The sequence below is a fragment of the Notechis scutatus genome, chromosome 1 (assembly GCF_049901735.1).
Source record: "Notechis scutatus isolate UNSWTSFEM ecotype Mainland chromosome 1, rNotScu1.2, whole genome shotgun sequence".
Classification (NCBI taxonomy): Eukaryota; Metazoa; Chordata; class Lepidosauria; order Squamata; family Elapidae; genus Notechis; species Notechis scutatus.
The window spans coordinates 74031206-74055038 of record NC_142009.1 but is presented as its reverse complement, the minus strand read 5'-3'; the positions used below and the strand labels follow the sequence as shown (position 1 = coordinate 74055038).

The following is a 23833-nucleotide window of genomic DNA, read 5'->3' as shown; positions in this document are numbered from 1 at the left end:
AGGCACCAGGCTAGAAACCAGGAGAGTGTGAGGTTCTAGTCCCACTTTAGGAATGAAAACCAGTTGGGTGACTTTGAGCCAGTAACTGTCTCTCTCTCTGCCTGAGTTGTGGAGAAACTAGGAAATGGAAGGAGTGTTAGGGGTATGTTCATTTGAGTTATTTATAAAAAGAATAAAGGCAGGGTTAAAAAAAACATCTATATAAATATACAGAGAATATAGATCTATAAATACAGGCACGCAGATTCTTTAACAAAAAATGGATTCTTCCAAATGGCCTTTTTGAAAGCATGGTTCAAGACATTGTGGGAACCTTGGAAATTGATCCCCTTGATGCACTAGAATCCTATAAAATGTGTCAATTTGCAGAGTCATCAATTTTCTGCAATCTTAATGTTCTGATTTGCATTCTTTGTTCCAGCATCCTTCTGCATGAAAAAATAGCATCACAGTTTGATTGATGCTATCTTGATTTTACTCAGCATTCACTCAGTTTATTGCCCTATTCAACCTCTCAGCGGTTTGCAGATGTTGCTTTTCAACAATACTTTCTTCTTCCTTAAATTAACAGAAATCATATATTCCAAATCACTAAGACCAGCAAACAATTGCCATTCTCACAACAATCTCTTTTCTACCATAAAAGTATCACAATCATTCCTTCTTGTTTATGTACAGGGTGGGAAATGATATCACCAAGAATAGCTACAACTATTAACATCATGGATTTTAAAATTCTAGGAAAGCTGAAGGGTGTTTGGAGGGTGACTTCATGTAATGGTCTTATTTATTCTAAGGGTTCAGAAAGAGGATGGAAAGGGAAAAACACTCCAAGTGAACAACTACTTACAAAAATGGTGTCACATGAGATATTCAGATTCTTAGATTGCTGGGCTACATGGATGGGCCTTTCAAGGTTATTCACTGCCCAGAATAGCTCTATGAGGAAAACGGGTAGTTTCTAAATATGCTAAAGAAATAATGTCTGCCTGAAATATGAGCTTGAGCTTGATCAAGTGGGCTTTAATATCTGAATTTGTAGTCATCTATCTAGAAGTAACAGCAGCAGATACAGACTTTACAGTGTAGAGGTATTGTGAATTAGCATACTGTTGTTTACTCAGACGAGGGATAGCAAGCCATATTCCTCAGACGTTCATCCCAGCCTGCTGCACTCCACAAAGGTTTCATCCAATATGCATATCCCAGATGCCTGAAGAGCAGAGGTGATATTCAGCAGGTTCTGAATAGTTCTGGAGAACCGGTAGCGGAAATTTTGAGTAGTTCGGAGAACCGGTAAATACCACCCGTGACTGGAGATTTTACAGTATCCTTCCCCTGCCACGCCCACCAACCACGCCCACAGAACCAGTAGTAAAAAAATTTGAATCCCACCACTGCTGAAGAGATAGGCAGGAAAGTCCATAACAAGAGCAAAATCCAAGGCTCAAATGGGGGGGATAGGAAAAAAACCAACACTTTGCCTTTGATTTGTATAATAGCTTCTCACACCATCCTGATTGGCATACATGTGCCAATCATAAACAAACAAACAAAGGAACAAAAACAATCTTGTCTTGAGACATACAAAAAAAGAGATAGCTTGCAGGTATGAAGGGAAGCATATCACCTGGGAAGGCACCAAGAAAGAGCATGAGACAATGAAAAATGCAAGCAACATGGAGATTGGAAATAGTCATGAGTTTGGTATGCTAGTTCTTAGGAGAAGCAAGTAGGTAAGCAACGTCCAAGTGGAAGAAAGCCATAATAAGAGGCAAACTATTTTTTTTCTGGCAGTGGAGGTGAGGAAGTAGGCTGAATTAAGCCAAGAAAATGTTCAATGGCCTATTATATAAATGAATGAAAAATCAGGAAAAACATTGACTAATAAAATCTATGGCTTTCTATCTGTGTACTAATGTTCATGGGAATGAAATGAATGGGAATGAAATGAATTTGAATTCTATTGCAAGGCAAAGGCAAATGTAATTAGATATTATTTATACTGATCAGATGGTTCTCATGACGGGGACAGAAAAATTGAAGGATAGAACTTGTTCAAAAGATACGGGGCAGAGATGGAACTGGAGTATGATAAATGTATCTATATTTGCTAAAAATAATGACTTGGATGAAGAGGTGGATAAATGCTTATCCAAGTTTCAGTCAACACAGAAGAAAGTGAGGTAACTAATATTCTAGCCAGCAAAAGCAAAATCTGAGAAGAAGTTAATATTGAAAAAAGCAAAGTTCTTCACTTAGGTAGAAGAAATCACATGCGGAGTGATATGGTGGCAGATGGTTTGGTGAAATCATGTATAGAAAGAATCTGGATCATTCAGTAGTATGACATGGTTGCCAAAAAAGGCAATTTTGAAGCGCATCATAAGAATAGTTTTCAAATCACAGGCCTGACTCTATTTTCTGTATTGCATTCAGCGCTAGGCACCATGTTTTAAGAAAGATTCAGAAAAACCCTGACAAGTTTGGATAAGGTGATTAGAGGATGGCAAACTAAGACTTATGAGGAGAGATTTAAGGGAATTAGATATGCAATGGGTCATGTTTTAAAATTAAATCAACAAAGCGGAGCTGTGCAGTGATTCAAGTCTGAAGAACTGCTTCATCAAACATGGATGACCAAATGCAGCATCGGACTATGATCTATTAAAGCAGTACCTGCATGAGCCAATTGTTTTAATGCCTTGGAGATGGGCTGAATTAAGGTTGCAGCACATTTCAAGCCACCTCTTCTACTTTGAATTTAAAGCATTTATCCTACATCTTCTGTCAATACAGTTGACAGAAGATGTAGGATAAATGCTTTAAATACGGTGTATTAAATAGCTCTTCCTTCTCCTCTATGCTTGCCACACAGAATTATCTGTGTATGCACATTGCACAGTGCTAGTTTCATCTACATCTGAACAACTGAAGAATGCCTCTGAAGTAGCTGTGCAAAGCCTCCAGGAGAGCGTAGATCAGGAGGGGTATCAAATTGGTGGCCTGCGGGCCAATGCGCAATGCGCAAGCCATGCTCACCCTGGCCCCACGAAAAACATCGTGAAATGTCATGTCACAGCAACATGACACGGTGAGTTTTACACCCGTGGCCTAGATGCATACATGCTTTGGGGAGGGTGTTTCACTCACCCCTCTGTGCTCCAGCAAATGCCCTTTTGTAACATACCTAACAAAGCCTAATGATCTGAAAACCAAGGAAGTGAAGGTGAAGCCAGACACAAGGAATGAAAAATTAATAATTTATGTCAAAACTGATTATATATTTGAATAATTTCCCAGAGGAGCCTTTTGAATTTTAAAATAAAATCAGAAGTATCTAAAAGTTAAATAAATATTCAAGTAGGAAGCTCCTTCATGTGTAACTCAGCAAGTCGGGTTTCAATTTATTAATAATTCTCTTTTTCAAAGCTGCTCTACTGTTGTGAGTTTTGACAGCATTGTGTCAACACAGAAGTCAACATGACATTTCAAAGATATTTCACATTAAAATAATTTCTTTCTTAAGCTCTGATAGGATACAACAATATTTCTGCTTGATCTTTATCAGCAGGGTTTAGTTTTGTTTAATCTCTATTTAAATATAAATATAAGATCAAAACTTAGATAAAGCTACCTTTAACAGCATTGCAAAAGCAAAACAAACATTTTGTTTGTTTTGCAAGAAAAAAAGATTAACTCTCAACCCCAAAAAACATTTACGCTTGAAAGGACAGTGATGTTTTGAAAATCAGTACTTGCCTTATTAAATACAATTGACATAATGAAGAAATTGAATAAGAAGTTGTCGGAGAAACCTTTGCAATCAAACTTGAAGAAGATGAACGTGAAGCTTAATGTAACAAACTGGTGAATGGGATTGCAAAATGAAGACCGCAGTAGCTTCATTCCCGCAATTGTAATTAGAAAGATATCACAGCTGCAAAATAAAATGGAAAGAAATTTGAAATAAATTAAAATAGATGCATCATAAGTATCCGGCCTGCTTCCATTTGGTTTATTTATCTGTTAAAAATGTGTTTGCATATCCCAGTCACTAAAATATGACTTGTGGCAGCTTTCCTAGCAGAGAACACTTGTTTTGATTTAGGGAGTTTGTAATGTTGCACTTAACAGGTAGCTCTTATTTAGTAACCACCCTTGGGACCAGCAATCTCAGTCATTCAGTGAAGCAGTCATATAAGCACAACTGCACTTATGATCTTACTTCAGCTTTCTTTTGCTTTACAGACCCGTACATGGTTGCAAAGTTACTTTTTTTAATCACTGCAGTAAGTATGAATGATTGCTACACAAGACAGCTACTAAATGAGAGCCATCTGCAAATCCGGCACCGTTAGCATTACAATATTAGAAAAGAAAGAAAGAAAATCTATGCTCCTCCCAGAATGCTTATTTCTATCTGCTAGTATAAAATGCACATAGTCTTGTTTTAAACTGAAAGCAAGCTTTATCTGTTTATTTTAAATTATATAACAACATTCTAATATTTAGTGCACCATAACAATATTAGGAGTAAGGGTTATATTACTCTTTTGTAATAAAGTGGTAACAGAACATGATGGGCAAGCAGAACTTTAAAGACAACCATGTGATATCAAGATGTAAAGAAGCAAAATCTAAAAGGGAAGGAAAAGGCTTAAAGATGAAAGGATGGCATTTATCTTTATTCACAAGAACATAAGGAGATTCCTCTTGCTACATTTTTTATGACATAAGCACACTTCTTCAGAGAAAAATATGGTGTGATTCCTGCTCACATTTTGTAAGGACTGTGTCAGTATTTCCCAGTTAAAACAAACAACAAAATTAACAGAAGAGGATATATTTGGCATGAATAATATGTCCATGCTTTTACATGACTTTGAACCTAGATGTGCTTTTGCCAAAAACAGATTTGCTTTTGGTGTGAGTCATGGCTGACTGAAGACATCTTACAAATGACCAGAGGTGACAACTACTGAGAAGAACAAAACACCAGCCAGTAGACCAGTCCTTCAAAATTCTCCAGAGTAGAGAATGGGAGATCACCTAGGAGTAGTCTGAATCAGGGGTGGGATTCAACCGGTGTTACTACCAGTTGCATGCGTGCGTGTAAAAAACCTTAAGCTGTGCCTCCCGGACAGCTGAAAAGCGCTGAGCGTAGGTGCGCAGTGTTTGAAAAGCCACTTTTCCCCTGCTTTCTCAACCACAGCTGTGCCACGCAAAGCAGCTGAGATTGAAAAAGCAGGAAATAAAGGACAGGTAAGAGCCCGGGCAGGCGGGTGGGCCAAACAGCAGCAAACACAGAACTGGTTTGGTGTCTGCTGCTCTTCAGAACTACTGATTCTATAGAGCCGGACAGAACAGGTAGCATCCTACCCCTGGTCTGAATGGCAGCTCCTCACAAGGAGGCCATAAAACAGTGGTGTTCTGTGGATTTGAGCACCAAGAGCCAAGGGAGATGTCACCTTTGCTCTCAGCAGCTGGTTGAGTTAAAAACTGTTACAACAAACTTGTACAGCTTGTATATTTCCAAGTCTATTGTAGTCTCATAGCCCCAATATGTTAATACGTTAGGTTGTTCTCTCATAGTTTTTCTAACTAAGTTGGACTTAGGGAAGAATTAGATAAGCAACTCTTAAGTCACAATTTCTAGATCTTAGATCGTATCTAAGCATTACACCTAATGATTCTAAGCATGTCTATAACTTCACCCTGGTGAATAAATGAACTTCATGTAAGTCCATCATTTAGGCTAGATTGTAAAGCTAGGAAATTCTTTGAGAGAGGGAGTAGTCTGCTAGATCCAACTCCCTGTTTCATCTTGCTTTCAATCTTTCCTTAAAAAAAGGTTGAGAAGTTGATTGCACTGCAACTCCAGATGACCCTGGAGGAAGCAGATTATCTGGACCCCTTTCAGTTAGATTATAGGCCTGGGATGGGACTGAGACAACACTGATCTCATTTGTGGATGACTTCTGGCAGGAGCAGGAAAGAAGTGGTGTCCTATCCTTATTCTTGAGCGCTCAATGGCTTTTGATGCCATTGATCATCAAATCCTTCTGGACCAACTCAGGGGGTTCGGAGTAGAGCACGTTACACTGGTTCTTCCCCCTTCTTCCAGGACCCATCAGTGTTCATGGGATATGAGGAGACCTTTAATTCTACAAATAATGCATCTTGAAATATAATATGCAACTTACTATGAGGTTATCATCTTGTTTTTGCTGATTAAAAAAGCATCATTGGTGAGGGAGTTCAGTATTATTGCAGGATACAAGATGTACTTTTCAAAACACTGAAGCCACACATACAGTCTCTCAAACCACATTAAATGAGCAGCAGCTGAATTAAAAAAAAACCTTTATGAAATCATGAGTAATACCAATAATGAATAGCATCTAACTTTTATATACGCTATTAAGGAATGAATAGCTTTATACACATTATTCATTCATTTGAAATCATGTTAGTATTCAATATATTCTTATAATGAGGATATTGTTCTTCCTGAAAACTATGAAACATGAACTAAAATCTGCCTAATAACATTTCAGACTGGTTCTGATCATTTGAATAATGAGATGTCAATTAAAGACTGCCCAAGAATATAAGTAACCCTGAATAAGTAACATATAAGCTTTCTGTAAAGTGAGAGCTTAAACAGCTAAAAAGAACACCATAAAAAAGAGGTCACTTGCTATTGGGAGACACAAAATGTTGTAAACTTGTAAATGGGTAGCATCCAAGCAATGAACTCAGACAGTTGTATCATGGAATTTGCAAGCACAAAGAAAACCCAATAGTTGAAGAGCTACAGTTTATTGAAGTGAAAGCTATCAGTTCAGAAATAATCTTTGTTCAGAATTGTGACATACTGTATGAATGTTTTTTCTCCTTTATCTCTTATTTTTATGTTTCACTGTAGCGTACATATGAATTCCTCACCCTGTCTTGAACTGTTTAGCAGGACTGCCGTACTCAGCTGACTTTGGGTACTCAGAAAATTAAGCAAAACCGGATCTTTTCAGATTGGAGACTATGAAAGAATCCTAAACTTTAGTCTAGATTGGAAAGTGGGAAAAACACTCCAGAAGGTGGTAATGGCAAATCACTTTTGCACTGTTGATAAGAAAACCACACCAATATATGAAGTCAAAAAAATTGAAACTGACTTGGAGACATTAGTTTTAATTTGAAATATCTTGTAATGTATATATTTTGTAATACATTAAAAATAGAATGTTTGAATTATTACTGTTATTAATAATTCAATTATTAATACAATCATTATGTGAATTTCCTCTATATCCATGATATTGTTTGGAAGTTAATTTTTCATCTCTTAGATTCTTATTAGGATATTGTATTTTTCCTACTACACAAAATCAGTTGTCAGCTTGATTTTGAGAAGAGACTGAGATAATGGAAACATCCCTTTTTCTGACATCCTTATCACCTAACATGTAAAAACATACAAAGAGAGTCATTAAAATGTAGACCCATAGAAACTTGCCAGGAATGTTCTAATGTAAAGTGAGTTTAGAGCCTCTGAAGACAATCAGTAATGAAAAGTCAGGTTGCTTCTAGCTGATAGGTTTACAGGAGAACTAAAACTACAGCTGTAATTTTAGAGATATTTACAGCCATCCCTACTTCTCAATTCAGCAGTTGTTGCAATTCCAATCATGCTTATTATTTGGGGAATAATAATAAATAAAATTTAGTGAGATTCGAAATGTCAAATTGCATGCAGCTGGCAGTCAGCAGAAGTAGCCTGCAATACTGCATTGTAACCACTGCACCACTGCAGCTCTTGAGAAGGTTCACCTTTTTGCTGTATTATAATCCGTGCATCCCTTCATTTACTTTAACATAGTGGTTTCTATTTCTGTCTAATTATAACTTCCTCTTTACTTCATGATTCACAATAACGTGAAAAATACCATATTAACTCTAATATAAAGCATAATAAACAGTGTCATTTACATATTTATATTGAGGTGACCCAACATTCTACATACCTCTTACTTCTCTTTGCTGATATTCCTTATTTTTAAGGATAGGGTGGGATATCCACATCCATGGATGATGTTTGCGAAGTTGAGGAATGATGTAGTGTGTTATGAATCCCACAGTCCACGCAAAAATGAAAAGCACCAGGCTGAGTAATTCCTGGATTAAGAGGAAGCAAAATGAACCCTAAATCACATAGTTAAACCATTTTTAATTTAAAATATGATCTTGATAAAAAAAAGTCCGTTAAAAATGCCATTTTCCCCAAAAATACATTATTGAAAAGGTAACTGAGAAATTATAAGAAGGGCTTTATTTTCATTTAATAAAATGTTTTATGAACATTTTCTAATACTGTAGCTGAAGGGGAAAATAACACAAGAAAGAAATGTTCTAGTTTTGCAAAACATTTGTTTGTTCATGGACAAAAGACATAATTGTGCTGAGGGACAAAAAATGTAGGAAATGTTTCATGTGGAATGCTAGTGGCAATGCAAAAGGAGGAGCTAAAATTGTGCAAAACACAACGATGGGGGGAAAGTGTATCCTTTAATTTATTAAAACTTGATAAACTGTAATAAATATAGACAAGGAGGACAAATAAATATTGATGAACACACCAAAGTTATTTGAAATCATAAATGAATTTGTAGGTGTGGTTCCATATCTTGTATATAATAGGTGGAACTGCCTGTCTTGTTGATTATCCCATTGTTGTGGAGGCATCCATATCACCACTATGTGGCTTTAGCTCTCAGTGCACATTAATGCTCCACAAAATGGTCTTTCTTGGACATAAAATTAACCCAGCCTTCTCTGGCTTGGTTCCTTCTAAAAGTATTGGACCACAAGTTTTCTTTTTCTTTTTTGGTCCTTGACAGAGGCAAGAATAATCCTAATGTAGAAGATATGGAGGGAATCAGATTTGGGAAAACTAAGTTAATCTTTTAAAAAATAAAATTTGGATGTCTTTATTTTTACTGTAACAAAACAACCTTTAATCCTAAAAAGAAACTTTAAAAAATGAAAAATGGAAACTAAGAAGGAAAAGAAAAAAATCTGCCTTACGTTATCTGCTTATCAATAGTCATTGATTCACCAGTGAATTTACTACTATAACATAAACAATACAAGATATTATTGTAAGGTACCACAACATATCTGCCATAATTACATATACTGCTGCATCTTTTGATTAGTAAAAAACATTACCTGTTCAAAAAAAGAAAAGGTAGGTCATACATTTCCAAAACCATTTATTGACATCGGGCTTATCTTATTTCAAAAAGATCATCCCTGCAGTGACAGAGTAATGTTCACTTCAATTTTTAAAATATCTGCAGTTCACTGGTATATCCAAATTCTTAAACTATGGTTTAAGCCTGAAGTTTGCTTGTTTCAGGAGACTATCATAAATGCCAGCTATACCACTAGGGGCAGAACACCAGGTATGGACCCAGATCCCTCTAGTTTTGCTGATGAAATGATGAACAAAGACCAGGTGCATTTGGTACATGTACATTGTCAGATGAGCTGGCAGTCAGGCCCAGACCACTGTAAAGTATAGTATACTTCCTTAGCTGTCTGTGACCAGTCAGCTACTAATGACTTATGATTATAACTGAGCCTGGCAACTGCAGTCATCAAAACTTTAAAGCAGGTCATCATGTGACTGACCCAATTTTATGACCCTTTCTTTTGGTGGAGGTCGTTAAGTGAACGTGACAATTATTAAGCAAACCCATATGTTTATTATGGGACTTTTTTTGCTGGAAACTGGAAGTAAATGCCCATTTCCAGCAAAACAATAATAAATTGTGATCACATGACTGTGGAGTGCTACAGTCATAAATGTGGGCCAACTGCTGAACGCCCAAAATGCATATCACATGACTAGGGGGAGGGGAGAAATGTGGGAACTTTGAAACTGGGTCGCAAGTAGCTTTTGGGGATCCATTGTAACCTTCATTCAAGGATTACCTGCACTGTCTTGAAGCATATCAACTAAGAGAATTATAAATTAATAAGAAGGACACTGAGTGCCTTCACTGGTGGGGCATTTGCAAAACAGGAAGTCAGGTTGCTAACCCAGGCAAATACCTTAAATTTTAACATAGGATGTGAGGGGCTGTTGCCCTACCTCAGTCCCCATGCCCCTTTCTGCTAACCCCCACTCCTTTAACCTCAAACTATCCACTATTGACCTCACCCCATTCCTAAGAGGTCTGTAAGGGGCTTGCATAAGTGCACCATCGTGCCTACTGTCCCTGTCCTATTGTCCCCATTTATTCTTACCTATTTCCTGCATTCTTACTCATGTTTATACTTTTACCTATTATCTTGTAAGCGATTGACAAACCAAATCAAATCAATCAATAAATAAATGATTAATGGCAAGGAGAGGTGGTATTTAGAAGGAATGAAACGGAAAGAGTGAGGTGGCAGACTAAACGGCACTAAAGGTGTAATAACAGGGAAATAAGTCAGAAAATCAATGTCAGTGAAGGAAAAATGTAGATATAACAGGTGATACATAAAACATTTTCAACTCAAATAACAGCAGATTCAAAGCTTCCTACTTAAAACAGGCTCACATCTAACACTAAGCTATTTTAGACCATTCAAGATGAGTCTTGAGCCCAAAATAGCTCTGTTTAGAGTCTGACATTTTGAGCCTCAAACACTTCCAGGATGAATGAGACGGGTTGTGTGATGCACATGAAACCAAATGTTGCAAACTTGAAATCAGCATTTCGAATTCAAAACGTTCCAAATATAAAATATTCTGCAGACCTCCTAGAGGTGACCTACTTCTTTTTTTTGTCCTTGAATCCTGTTTCACTCAGTCCCCACTATTAGCCCTCTTCTTTTCAAGTTGTTTTTTCTCCTTCCTGCCAAACTGACTTTCCATTTCAGTGCAGGAAAGTAGGGCAACCCTGAATGTCTTATAGTTGACCATTTTCCTCAACATCCAGGCTGTTCATACATATTCCCAAACATAACATTACTCCAGCCATGTTGTGCCAAAGGATTTGTTACTGCTGCCACAAAATCTCTTAGTATCATTATGCTATAATTGCTATATATTTGTAACTAGACTCTTAATGTGTGAAACAATATGAAACCTCATTACCCATTCCCTCTTACAAGCAAATATTTCTTCCCCTCCTCTGATTTTTAAAGCACTCTGAAACAGTATCTAATTGCTCTGAACAACAGATATATCGTCTTTAAAAAAAATATCCACACAGAAGGAAAGAAATGGTAATACTAACCCCTAATGACAAGAAAACGGTACTGGCACTGACTGCAAAGGATAGCACAGCAGCCACACAGCACACAACGAGATCTGATCTCAAGGTTTCTCTCTGTGAATATAATTTTTAAAATATCAAAATACAAGTAAAGACTCATTTGACTTACAAAATTAAACTACTTCTTGCTCTGCAGTTAACAGTTGCATAATAATTACAGGAGTCTTGGCTTTAAAGAATCTTCTCCCCTTGTACTTGTTTAATGTTCAGGCCAAGGTGTGGGCAAAGCTTCTTGAATCCAGATACATGGTTTATCTAGCACACACTCTCCACAACGACAATTTAAACAAAGGTGGCTATACAGGAACAATCTTTATTGTGCTCAGACTGGGAAGAATTGATTTCAGCTTCGGACACAACCAATATGTTGCCGATGGTCAGATAATTGGTATGACCTAGGGTTGTTGTAAGGCAAAAATGAAGGGTGGGCAAGAGAGTCTTGCTTTAATTCTTGGCAGGAGGGAAGGAAGGAAGGAAGGAAGGAAGGAAGGAAGGAAGGAAGGAAGGAAGGAAGGAAGGAAGGAAGGAAGGAAGGAAGGAAGGAAGGAAAGCAGGCAGGCAACAGGCGCTGTTTGTAATTTCTTATATGTGTAAACACTTTGCCAATGACACCTATTTTCCTTGGTGAATATGGATACAGCGTAGACAGTTCTCCCCATTGATCCTAAACTTTCTACATAGCAAATGTCTCAAAAGTTTCTTTCCCGAATGGGAAGGAACTAAGTTATTGTCCCTCTTCAATACAAATAAAACTATGTGTCTTATACCTACTTTCCAAAATTCCCTAACAAATCACTAATATGTCTGGAAGAACAACTCAGTGCAAGCAATATAGAGGGAAAGGGTTAATTTATCTTTGCTAGAGCTGTATAACACTTTCAATTCAAAGCCAAAAAAAAAAAGATGGTTCAAAGCTGGAGGCCAAGAAGCATAGTACTAAGCCACAATTCCTAGAACTGTCTCTAGTCTTTTCTCTCCCAGCTGTCAGGTAAATGCTGAAAACTTTTCCCTTTAAATAAAGGGAATGGATGCCTAAGTTTACACTGGGATGCCCTCATAGGCATTTTCGTATTGCAGCTGAATTTATTATTATTAGTTGAGGCTGTTGAGCAGCATGGGAGCCACTTCAATGGAGTGATTAAGATACTGGACTTGGTGCAGCAAAATCTGTATTGTAGTCCTGCCTTGGCATGAAACTCATCTCGCTGATTCTGAGGCTGTCGGTCCTCTTCAAGGCAATGGCAAACCATTTCTGAAAATGCTGCCTAGAAAGTTGCAAGGGTTTGTTCATGTAGTTGCTAGATAATTCTGGGTCCAAAGCAAAAAAAAAAAAAAAGTATGGTATACAGCTTTGGGGAATAAAATAAATAAATAGGAAGCACCTTTCGACATTAAAGAACACCAGTTACTTTTTATATAAGCTGGAGTGGGTGGGGGGGAGAGGGGTAAAGCTGAAAAAAAGGAAGAAGTGCAACATGTCCCTGAAATTGTCCTTCTTCTGCCATTCGACAAAGAATCCATCTGGACCAGTTTACAGCTCTACCGTAAAGAGATTTAAGCAATTTAATATAACATCATACAATAGCTCAAACCAGAGGTGGTATTCAGCAGGCTCTGACCAGTTCTGGAGAACCAGTAGTGGAAATTTTGAGTAGTTCGGAGAACCGGCAAATACCACCTCTGACTGGCCCCACCCCCATCTACTCTCTGCCTCCCGAGTCCCAGCTGATCGGCTGGGTCTTCTTTTGTTGCCCTGAACAGGAGAATGGAGCTGGAAAGCAGGTTAGTGGGGTGGGGAGGGAATAGGGGTTTTGCAGTATCCTTCCCCTGTCACGCCCACCAAGCCACGCCCACCAAGCCACACCATACCCACCAAGCCACGCCCACCAAGTCACACCATACCCACCAAGCCACACCCACCAAGTCACACCATACCCACCAAGCCACGCCCACCAAGTCACACCATACCCACCAAGCCACGCCCACCAAGCCACAACATACCCACTAAGCCACGCCCACCAAGTCACACCATACCTACCAAGCCACGCCCACCAAGTCACACCATACCCACAAGCCACGCCCACCAAGTCACACCATACCTACCAAGCCACGCCCACCAAGCCACACCATACCCACCAAGCCATGCCCACCAAGTCACACCATACCTACCAAGCCACACCCACCAAGTCACACCATACCCACCAAGCCACACCCACCAAGTCATACCATACCCACCAAGCCACACCACACCCACCAAGCCACACCTACCAACCCACGCCCACAGAACCGGTAGTAAAAAAAAATTGAATCCCACCACTGGCTCAAATGATACCATCACAAAGGTCTTGATAACACTTTTTTTTTCCCCAAAAGAAGGCCTACCACTGATTCTCTCATCTTCTCAGGAAGTGGATCAACTCGTGGCTCTTCAAAATGTTGCTTTACAAGGTGTGGAAAATATTTACAGTGAATAAGAGACCTAATTTACAGAACAAATGAAAAACAGTTAGAACACCAATCTCCTGAAAAGGAAACAATCCTAGACAATAGACAATAATTTTTTCACCTAGCTCATTTAAGTAAAAAATTACCAACTCGAGATGGGTACCTTTTGGATCTGGAAGTGAAAGAACAGGCTCTGATTCCACCCCTCTAACTACAAGTGGCTGTAAGTTCATAGGTTTCCACCCCCATATTTGGAAAGCTTTCATCATTAATTTTTGGATGAAGTGGAAGCAGTTTGCTCCGTCCCATATTTGGGTAGACCAGGTTGCCCTGATAGACCGGTGTCACAGAAAAATCCTTTTGGATGGGGTATTGTTTTTCTGGACCGACTTGGCACACAGTCTGGGGAACCTCTTGGGCACAAGAAGAACATTCAGAAACTCCAGCTGATCCAGAATGTAACCGTATGAACAGTTTTGGATGCACAATGGTACATTCATGTAACATCACTGCTTCATAAGCAATGTATACCACAGTAAGCAATGGCTTCCAGTAGGTTTCTGGCTGCAATTCAAAGTCCTGGATATCATCAATAAAGCAGTACATATCATGGAGCCAGGATACTTGAGAGAACACCAGTCTCTGGTAGTTTCTGGTGACCCCATTATATTCATAGGTTAGGCATACCAGTCACTCTCTCTCTCTCTCTCAGCCTAGCTCAAAGTTGTTGTGGGAAAAATAGGAGGAGGAAGGTATGTTCTTCACATTAAGTTATTTGTAAAAAAAAAAAACAAAGGCAGGATACAAATACATTAAAATATATACTATCTTTTATATGTATGTTTCCTGTCCTATGTATGTTTCCTTTATATGGATGTTCTCTTTTTATGTTTATTACCTGCTCCAAGTCATTTGATTAAGATGGGCAACCAAATACATTTGTATAATAAATCGAACTACCTTATTACATCGTTCTATAGTTTAAGCCATACAAAAGCATCAGTGATAACTTACACTAAGACGGATGGATCACTGCTCTGCCTGCTCAAATGATAAGAAAGTGCCACTAAAAGCCCACAAAAGGCAGAGAACAGTGCGGGAATGTGTTCAGCATCCCATGGTTCCTATAGATAAAGAGGAGACAGAGATGGAAGGAATATGGATGTCTTTACATAGTTTGCAAGTTTACTAGTTTCTGCGGAAATAAGTTAAATATCGTTAACACGCTGGAATTCACAATAATTAAATGGCTGCGTCATATATTAAATGAACTATATTACGTTTCATCAGGCTAATGAAGTTATGATATTTCAAACAAGGTATCTAATTATGCAAACCACAATACCCCTAAAATGGGCAATTAAGTAAAAGAAGCAAGGAAAATCACTAGAGGCTGTTTTTTTTTCCTCCTACATACATTTTTAAATTACATAAACTATGTTTAAATAAATAAATAAATTGAAATGGCATTAATTTTTAAATTACATAAATATAATTTTAAATGAAAAGGCACTTTTCCTTGCTCTTCAAAAAAACATAGTTACGAATTTGAAAGTGCAAAATAAAAATGAACAGGTTGAATTTAAGGCAGAACTTGCAAGATGTTCTAGAACAGAATTGTATGGAAATTGTGATGAGAAAAATAGCAAAAATAACAATCCTCTCTCCTTTCTTCTTTCAACAACTCATCACCTATTATTTCAGAAAGTTGAGCATCAACCAATATCTCATTAGTCAATTAATGAGCAATATAAAAGTAAGTTCTCTCCAAACTTCCTCTTTCTGATTTAAAAACACAACATATTCCTGGCCAGCATTTCAGCTTGATTTACTTGGCCAGCTTTAAAACTATTCGGTTTTTACATTTCACAGGGAGCTGGATTTTGAATAGAAAATGTTATCATTCTGTCTTCCATAGTTATCATACTTTTTTTTTTGACATTTTCATTTTTCAATGACATCTGCATTCGATTTTAGCAAGAATAGACAATGTACTGCCTCAGGATGTCCTCGCCCGCTAAAAATTTTTTTAAATTTTGAAGCACTGTGACTACTCAACAAAATCCAACAGCATAATTGTTAAAATCCAACAGAGTAATTTAATTCCATTCCAGAGGAGAAAAACATACAATTTTTGTATAAGTATTAAAAGTAGGATTGTTATGGTTGAAGAAAAATGAAAGTTCCACAGCCCCCCAAAAACAAGAAATACTGGTATAATGTTAGATTTCCTATTTTGTAGAAGGTAACCATGCTTCATGAAGAACCCATAGCTGCTGAGTTTGCCCATCACATTAATTCATAAGCCATGACTTACAAACCATAAGAGTTGAATTCACATACTAACCCAATATATTAGTCTATATTAGTGTTTTTCAACCTTAGCAACTTTAAGACTAGTGGACTTCAAGTCCCAGAATTCCACAGAATTGCTGGCTGAAGAACTCTGGGAATTGAAATCCAGAGATATTAAAGTTGGCCATGGTTCAGAAACACTGGTCTTGAATGTGAATACATCCCTGGAAAGAAAAAAACATTTGAGTTCTTGTGTCTGGAAGGGATACAGGCAGCTTTAGCACTGTCTGAAACTGACGATGAATCAGTTAATGGCAAGTAAATCCTGAATTGCAATCCATCCACCCATTCAATATTTAAAGTCATGCTTTTAAAAATCAGGCAGACGTCTTGTATAAAGAAGTATGTAAACGCCAACATTAGAGGACACTGGGATCACAATATGAAATACATAGTACCATTTTGGAACAAATAATTATTCTGCTTACAAATATCTTCAAAAATGAAAAAAGCAATAAAAATTCAAATTATATGTAATTTTCCTGAGTAAATGGAAGGTCTGCAGTTGATGTATGTAATTTGCAGCAAATATCTTGTAAATCTTTTACCGCGTTCTCTAACTTCAGGGTAGCAGCATTATAAGCATATTTCAAAGCTCTAGGAAGCTCAGGCTGTGGGCAAGATTGCTTATCTGCAAAACCACCTGCCTGCTGTAATTTAGCTTATTAACCTGCAGAAAGATGTGCAAATGACAGGACATGTTTAAAAGGATTGCCCTTAATACTATTTACCAAAGAGACTTTGAACGTTCAATTAACCCACAGAGAACACCAACTATATAAATGAGTTTCCATTAAATTCACATTCTCCCATCAGTAATCTCATTAAAAAAAAAATTCAGCTTTTCCCTCATTTCATTTTCCTTCCCCCTAATTTAACAAGAAACCAAAGCCTAGCTTATACACAGCAAAAGGGGCAATCTGTATGGCTCCCACACGGATGATGTTTAAGATGATGATAATATTTATTTCAGTACCCCCATTAGATTGGGAAGAGAAGGCATGCTGTGGATACCGTCAGCTAGGGATCTACATTTGGTGGGTCCCAGAATATGTGTCTTCTCTGCTGTGGTGCCCACCTTACAGAACATTTCCCGCCCCCCCTCCCCATCCAATTACATTATCTCCATCACTTTTGACATTCTGGAAGGCTCTCAAGAACTGGCTATGTCATCAGGACTGGGGTTCCCAGGGAACCAGAGATATGAACAGATAGCTCCATTGTTGAGCTATCCACTCTTCACTTGGGGCTTTGTATTTTTGGGTTTTTTTTAAATACTATCTACTACTTAAGGTAGATTTTTACATTTGCATATTTGCCATTTTTAATATTTGTGGTTTTCATCCAAGGTTGTGCACCACCCAGAGTAAATTTTGGTGACATGGGCAGCTACACGAACTTGATTAATAAATAAAATAAAGAACATTTGAAAACTTAGCTTTTCCTCCCATGCTTTGGATTACACCTCTTATGAGATTTTATCAGTCTGACGGATTGCTTTATTTGGATTTATATACTTCTTTTCTTGTTTTTAATCATTACAGCATTAATATGTACTTCACCAAAAATCTTATGCAGTTGGATGACCATTCACTCATCCATCCACCCATTCATCATATGGTGAACAAAAAAATATATATCTGAATAAGAATAGAGTTGGAAGGACCTTGGAGGTCTTCTAGTCTAGCCCCTTGCTCAAGCAGGAGATCCTATACCAGGGGTAGGATTCTACCAATTCGCACCTATTTGCTCGAACCGGCTGTTAACATTCTAAGCAGTTCGGAGAACCGGTTGTTGGAAGAAATTACTGGCCTAATCCTGTAAGGAAGGCAGGAAGGAAACATTCTGGTGTTGCTTACAGAAACTGCCTCTCCATTAACCCTTATTACATTCTTGGCAGGACTAGACTTCCTGTCTCAGGAACATCTCTGGAGTTTTTTTCCCCTCCTTTGCTGGTATTTTGCTTGTGTGGAGTGACCATTCAAAGTTACAATGGCACTGAAAAAAGTGACATGACCATTTTTCACACTTACTACTGTTGCAGCTTCCCCACAGTCATGAGAGGCCAGGCGAGGAGATGCGTGCCTTGATGTGAGTGATGTTGAGTTGGCCACACCCAGCCAGTCACATGACCACCAAGCCATGTCCACCACCTAAGCCACGCCCACAGAACCGGTTGTTAAAAAATTTGAATCCTATACTATTTCAGACAAGTGACTGTCCAGTCTTTTCTTTAAAACCTCCAGTGATGGAGCGCCCACGATTTCTGGAGGCAAGCTGTTCCACTGGTTAACTGTCCTCACTGTGAGGAAGTTTCTCCTTAATTCCAGGTTGCTTCTCTCTTTGATTAGTTTCCAACTGTTATTTCTTGTCCTGCCCCCTAGTGCTTTGGAGAATAATTTGAGTCCCTCTCCATTCAGAGTCCTAGTGGACAACCATTTAAATATGAGCCAGCAGTGTGCAGCAGCTGCCAAAAAAGCCAACATCTTTTAAAAAGATGTTGGATAACCATTTGTCTGAAGTGGTGTAGGGTTTCCTGACTAGGCAAGGGATTGGACTAGAAGACCTCCAAGGTCCCTTCCAATTCTGTTATTCTATTCCATTCTTTGTGGCTGTCCCTCAAATACTGGAATGCTGCTATCATGTCACCCCTAATTCTTTTTTTCCTTAGACTAGCCAGACCCAAAACCTGCAGCCGTTCTTCATATGGTTTTAGTCTCTAGGCTTTTGCCCATCTTAGTAGCTCTTCTCTGAACTTTTTCCAAAGTCTCAACATATATTTCTTACAATTAATGTATTTCTTATTTGCAGCTAAAATTATGCATAAAACATGATGTTTACAACAAACGCTGCTATCTGCTTCCTCCCCATTCTCCAGGGCAGACCTTCCCTTTATAAGGATGGAAAAATAATGCAAATTAGATTTACATTCATATAGCTCCTAGATGTGGAAAAAAAGAAAACAATATCATAGTCACGAGAAATTCTAGCCCGTTTTGCTATCAGGATCACTCCTCCTTACCTTAACTGCATTGAAGCAGAATGTGTACAGGATAATTACAGCAATAAAGCTTCGAGAAATACTGTAGAGTGAAGAGTACATTCCCACAACAGCTGAAATACAGAAACCAACGTTCACCACTTTGCATCTGGTTATAACTACTGTAAGATAAATCAAAATGGTAAAAGCGTCCTATTATCAGAAAGGCCATTTTGCTCAGATGTGTTAAAATAAATTAGGTCATTCAATCAGATAAATTACTGGATGCAGAAATACAAGAACACCAGCCTCAAAACACAAGTTAAACAAGACCACAAATGCTACACTTGCGTTGAGACCCAGTAAAATAATACACAGCACCAGAGGAACTGGTTATCTTCAAGGAACTCTAGCTTGACAGCTGCCACGTGCTACAGAAAAATCAGCAAGCAGTAAACGTATCCACTTACTCAATGTAATTGAATGCCGAATGCAAGAATTTTGGGAAAATAAAGTTTACTAAAACAGAACATTTTATTCTAAACATTGGTGGCCTAAATTGCAGATGTTCTTGATTTGAAACTACATTTTGAACTTGTCTCGTGTATTTTGGGAAGTTCAAATTCCCACCAAGTGCCATGATGTTGGCCTCAACGTTTTGTAAAGGCCTCTCACTATTCGCGGGGCAAGCATCGCAACAGCCTGCAATTAATTACAGGCTACCATTGCAATGATCACAACCTAACAGTGGGAGAAAATGCAATTTCGTATTCTCCATTGATACAATGGGTAGGAAAAGTTAGTGACAAATGGAATAGAATAGAATACTTTTATTGGCCAAGTGTGATTGGACACGCAAGGAATTTGTCTTGGTGTAAATACTCTCAGTATACATAAAGAAAAGGTACATTCGTTAAGAATCAAGAATCACAACGTACGTGGCATCATGGTAGGCATTTGCAGGTGATTAGAAAGAGATGGAGTAATATGCATCACAATGTAAGCTCTATCCTTGAATACTTGAATATGACATTGCAATGCAAATATAAAGGGGTGGCATTTGCAGGTGTGATATCATCATGCAAGTTTTGGCATTTTTGGGCTGGGAGTAAGGGTTTGCTACTGGAAGTTAGCCCTCATATCTCAGTTACCCAATTGCTGCACTTCTTTATGTTCCAAGGAGCTTAAGGCCACTAGTAACTATTACCTATCTTATGTTTTCCATCATTAGAAAGCAGTCTAGCTGCCAGCCCCAGCACTGCTGGGCAATTCAGTTTTCCTTGTTTTAAATTCTAATTCTGTGTATATGTTTTGAAAAGTTAATGCACATTTTGGAAGAACAATGAACCCTCACGCATTCTGAGGCTGCCAAAGCACAACTCTTAGGTCATGCAGCTTCCTAAGACAGCAAAAGGTCCTGGGCTGAGATAACCATCATTATGGTCCAAAATCCCTAATGCTAGAATAAAAAAGGGATTTAAATGCATAGAGTCCCAAGAAATAGCAGCCTGTCACCTAAAGTGAACAAATGCAAAAGATAAGGCCACTGTCATGCTTTGAATAAGTATGTGGACAAGACAAAATTTAGCAGAGGCAGATTATCAGTCTGAAATGAACAGGAATTGCAACTATAAACACTCTCACCTAAATTCAGCCAATTCTGGATATTACATATAACCATATATAGTACTTACCAGAACCACCAAATGCCAGTATATCTATCTGTTCAAGGATATATATACAGAATGTGTTGATTTGTGGGAAAAGACCAAGAAGAGAAATCACAGGAAAGCAGTATAAAAATCCTGAAATTAGAAATGGAAAGAGAAGAGGCAGAAATAGGGAGGGAGAGAAAGGGAGAAAAAAGAGATTTGGTTGAATCCAAAGAATTTATACAAGAAGAATGCTTTATATATTTATATTGGTAACTGGTGTCCCTTAACAGATAACAGATAATCAGAGTTGGAAGGGACCTTGTAGGTCATCTAGTCCAACCCCCCACCCAAGCGGGAGACCCTACACCATTTCTGATAGATGGCAGTCCAATCTCTTCTTGAAAGTCTCAAGTGATGGCGCTTCCACAACTTCTGAGGGCAAGGTGTTCCATTGGTTAATTGTTCTCACTGTCAGAAAATTTCTCCTTATTTCCAGGTTAAATCTCTCCTTGTTCAGTTTCCATCCATTATTCCTTGTCTGGCCTACAGGAGCTTTAGAAAATAGCTTGACCCCTTCCTCCCTGTGGCAGCCCCTCAAATATTGGAAGACCACTATCATGCCTCCCCTGGTCCTTCTCTTTACTAGACTAGCCAAGCCCAGTTCCTGTAACCGTTCTTCATATATTTTAGTCTCCGGTCCCCGAATCATCCTGGCTGCTCCTCTGTACTTTTTCTAGTGTCTCAACATCTTTTTTGTAATGTGGTGAACAAAACTGGATGCAGTACTCTAGGTGTGGTCTTAGTAAGGCTTTATAGAGTGGTATTAGTACCTCACTTGATCTCGATTGTATCCCTCTGTTAATGCAACTTGCATTATTCTATTACACAGTTATATATTAATACGTGTATAATATATATTAATAATTGCTGAATATGCACTAAAAGGTGAAACATAGTGGTAACTAAAATTGCCAAGAGATGATCTGGTGGGAGAAAGATGGCTCCTCTCTCAGTCTCCTTCTTCTAAAAGAAAAAGCAATCAGAGAGCTATGTTGACAGGGCCATTGGGAATTTGTAGAAAATTGTGTTTCAAAGTTCTCCCAGATTGTTTGTTCCATTTCCTGGGCAAAACATAGTTCTGTTTCTGATAATCTGGCCTACAAACAACCATATGCTACAAGCTGGCATGGTGATATTTTTATTCCAATCTATTGTACCATACATTAGAAAGCAACATCCAGCTTATGACTCCTGCCGTAAGTTTTCAAAGTGTGGGTGTGTATTTTTGGGCTCTTATCTATCTAGCACATAGTTACAGTACTAAGATTGTTCCTTCCATGTTGAAGGGTGGCTTAGGATAGCACAAGTAACTTTTGAGAGGAAAAAGCCACACAAGCTGTTTTATTTTTGGAGAGATTCAACATTCTTGATATAAAACAGTACATATATTTCAAAGGAAAACAATGGAAGATTTTAAATATCTCAAAAGGAAGAATAAAGTAAAAATTTTAGAGTAAAAATCAGCTTGAGTGACAAATCATGGCTATATGCAGGGATTCCATTCTACACCTTTCCTTCACAAACATCATTCATTATTCATTTTGTACCCAAAATCAATCTCTTTATGTAATGGGGAAAGAGATATCCTATTATGCAGATGGTGTGTTAAATATGAATCAGTTTCTCCACATGTGTAAAATATTCTGCATATTCTACGGTCATCTGCACAATGGATGGAATTTTATTCTGATGTAAAGTGGCAAACAGGGTTTTTATACATGAAGAGAAACAAACCACTCGTGGACACGTTTTGCCTGTTGCAGCCTAAGTCTACTAAAACAAAGTCTCTAAAATTGAGATGTTGCTGTTCTGCTAGCTTCAGGAATCTTTATTGGGCCACACCGCTATAGAAACTTTTTATCAGTGGTGGTTATTATACTCCTCTCCTTCCACACTGATCTTTTCCCAGGCCCTATTTAGGGAGAAAAACTAACATAAATAAGTGATACCCTTTCTGCTTCATTTTTCAATTGTGATATCAACACATTCCGCTCAAGAATGACCCAGAATCCTCTTAGAGTGCAGTTCTGGAGGGAAAGGACAGGCAGATGGGGCTCAGATAAAAAGAAAACAAGAACGTCAATATTGGACAGAAATTCATACTTATTGACTCAAGATCCTATGAAATATTTTTCATCAGGGATCCATCTACCCTAGTTTTATTCAGCAACAGCAGAAAGCTGTAAAATTGGATCCAGAGTTCAAGGACATAAGTTAGTCTTGGGTTACAATTCATTAATTTCAGAGGGAACAAAACTCCACTTGTGTGCTGTAGGTCCACCCTAATGTTTTCTGGTATTCAGTTCACATGAAGGGTAATTTCTTAGCAAGGAGTGGTATGCTGGGTAAATCAGCACGTTACCAGGCAACCATGGGAAATAACTCAAATACATCTGCTAGTGTCAAAAGCTCATTCCTCAGCAATCAGGGAATCATTAGGATGAGAAATTAATTTGACTTTTAAAAAAATGGAAAAAAGCTAATTTGACCTGAAAATAAAGAGCTGACCATTAACAAGGAAGAGGCTAGCGCCAGTCTTCTTAATTTGACACCCAGCCAAAATTTTGGAACTCCATACATGAAACAAATTCTCAGAGTTACAATCTCAATCTAACAGGAGAGTGTCAGAATATTAATCATAGCTAATAGCTAGACAGACAGACATTGATTCTGGTAACCACAGATAATAGTCATAAATTCAAAAATAGGTACATGCTTAAACAAAACATTAAAGAGGAAAAAAAAAGATGTCAAAAGAAATTCCTAGTAAGCAGTGGTGGGATTCAATTTTTTTTTTTACTACCAGTTCTGTGAGTGTGGCTTGGTGGGCGTGGCAGGGGAAGGATACTTTAAAATCTCCAGTCAGAGGTGGGAGTTGCCGGTTCTCCAAACTACTCAAAATTTCCGCTATCGGTTCTCCAGAACTGGTCAGAACCTGCTGAATACCACCTCTGCTAATAAGGCCATGCCAAGGTTGCAGACATTTCACTTTCTCTCCCTCCCAA

General features: G+C 38.1%; 1 protein-coding gene across 3 annotated transcripts in view; it reads right to left on the bottom strand.

Moving 5' to 3' along the window:
* PCNX2 (pecanex 2) overlaps nt 1-23833 on the bottom strand; it is a 99086-nt gene that overhangs the window by 43420 nt on the left and 31833 nt on the right. For 2 of the 3 annotated variants that reach the window (XM_087967897.1, XM_087967884.1), the window contains exons 14-21: nt 20808-20918; nt 19156-19247; nt 14793-14902; nt 13716-13812; nt 11295-11387; nt 8028-8178; nt 6207-6348; nt 3763-3940 (exon numbers count right to left, since the gene is read on the bottom strand). In XM_087967897.1, the coding sequence (XP_087824023.1) occupies nt 3763-3940; nt 6207-6348; nt 8028-8178; nt 11295-11387; nt 13716-13812; nt 14793-14902; nt 19156-19247; nt 20808-20918 (974 nt within the window). The remainder of the gene's footprint in view (nt 1-3762; nt 3941-6206; nt 6349-8027; nt 8179-11294; nt 11388-13715; nt 13813-14792; nt 14903-19155; nt 19248-20807; nt 20919-23833) is intronic. The other variant, XM_087967893.1, reaches the window with a different exon arrangement.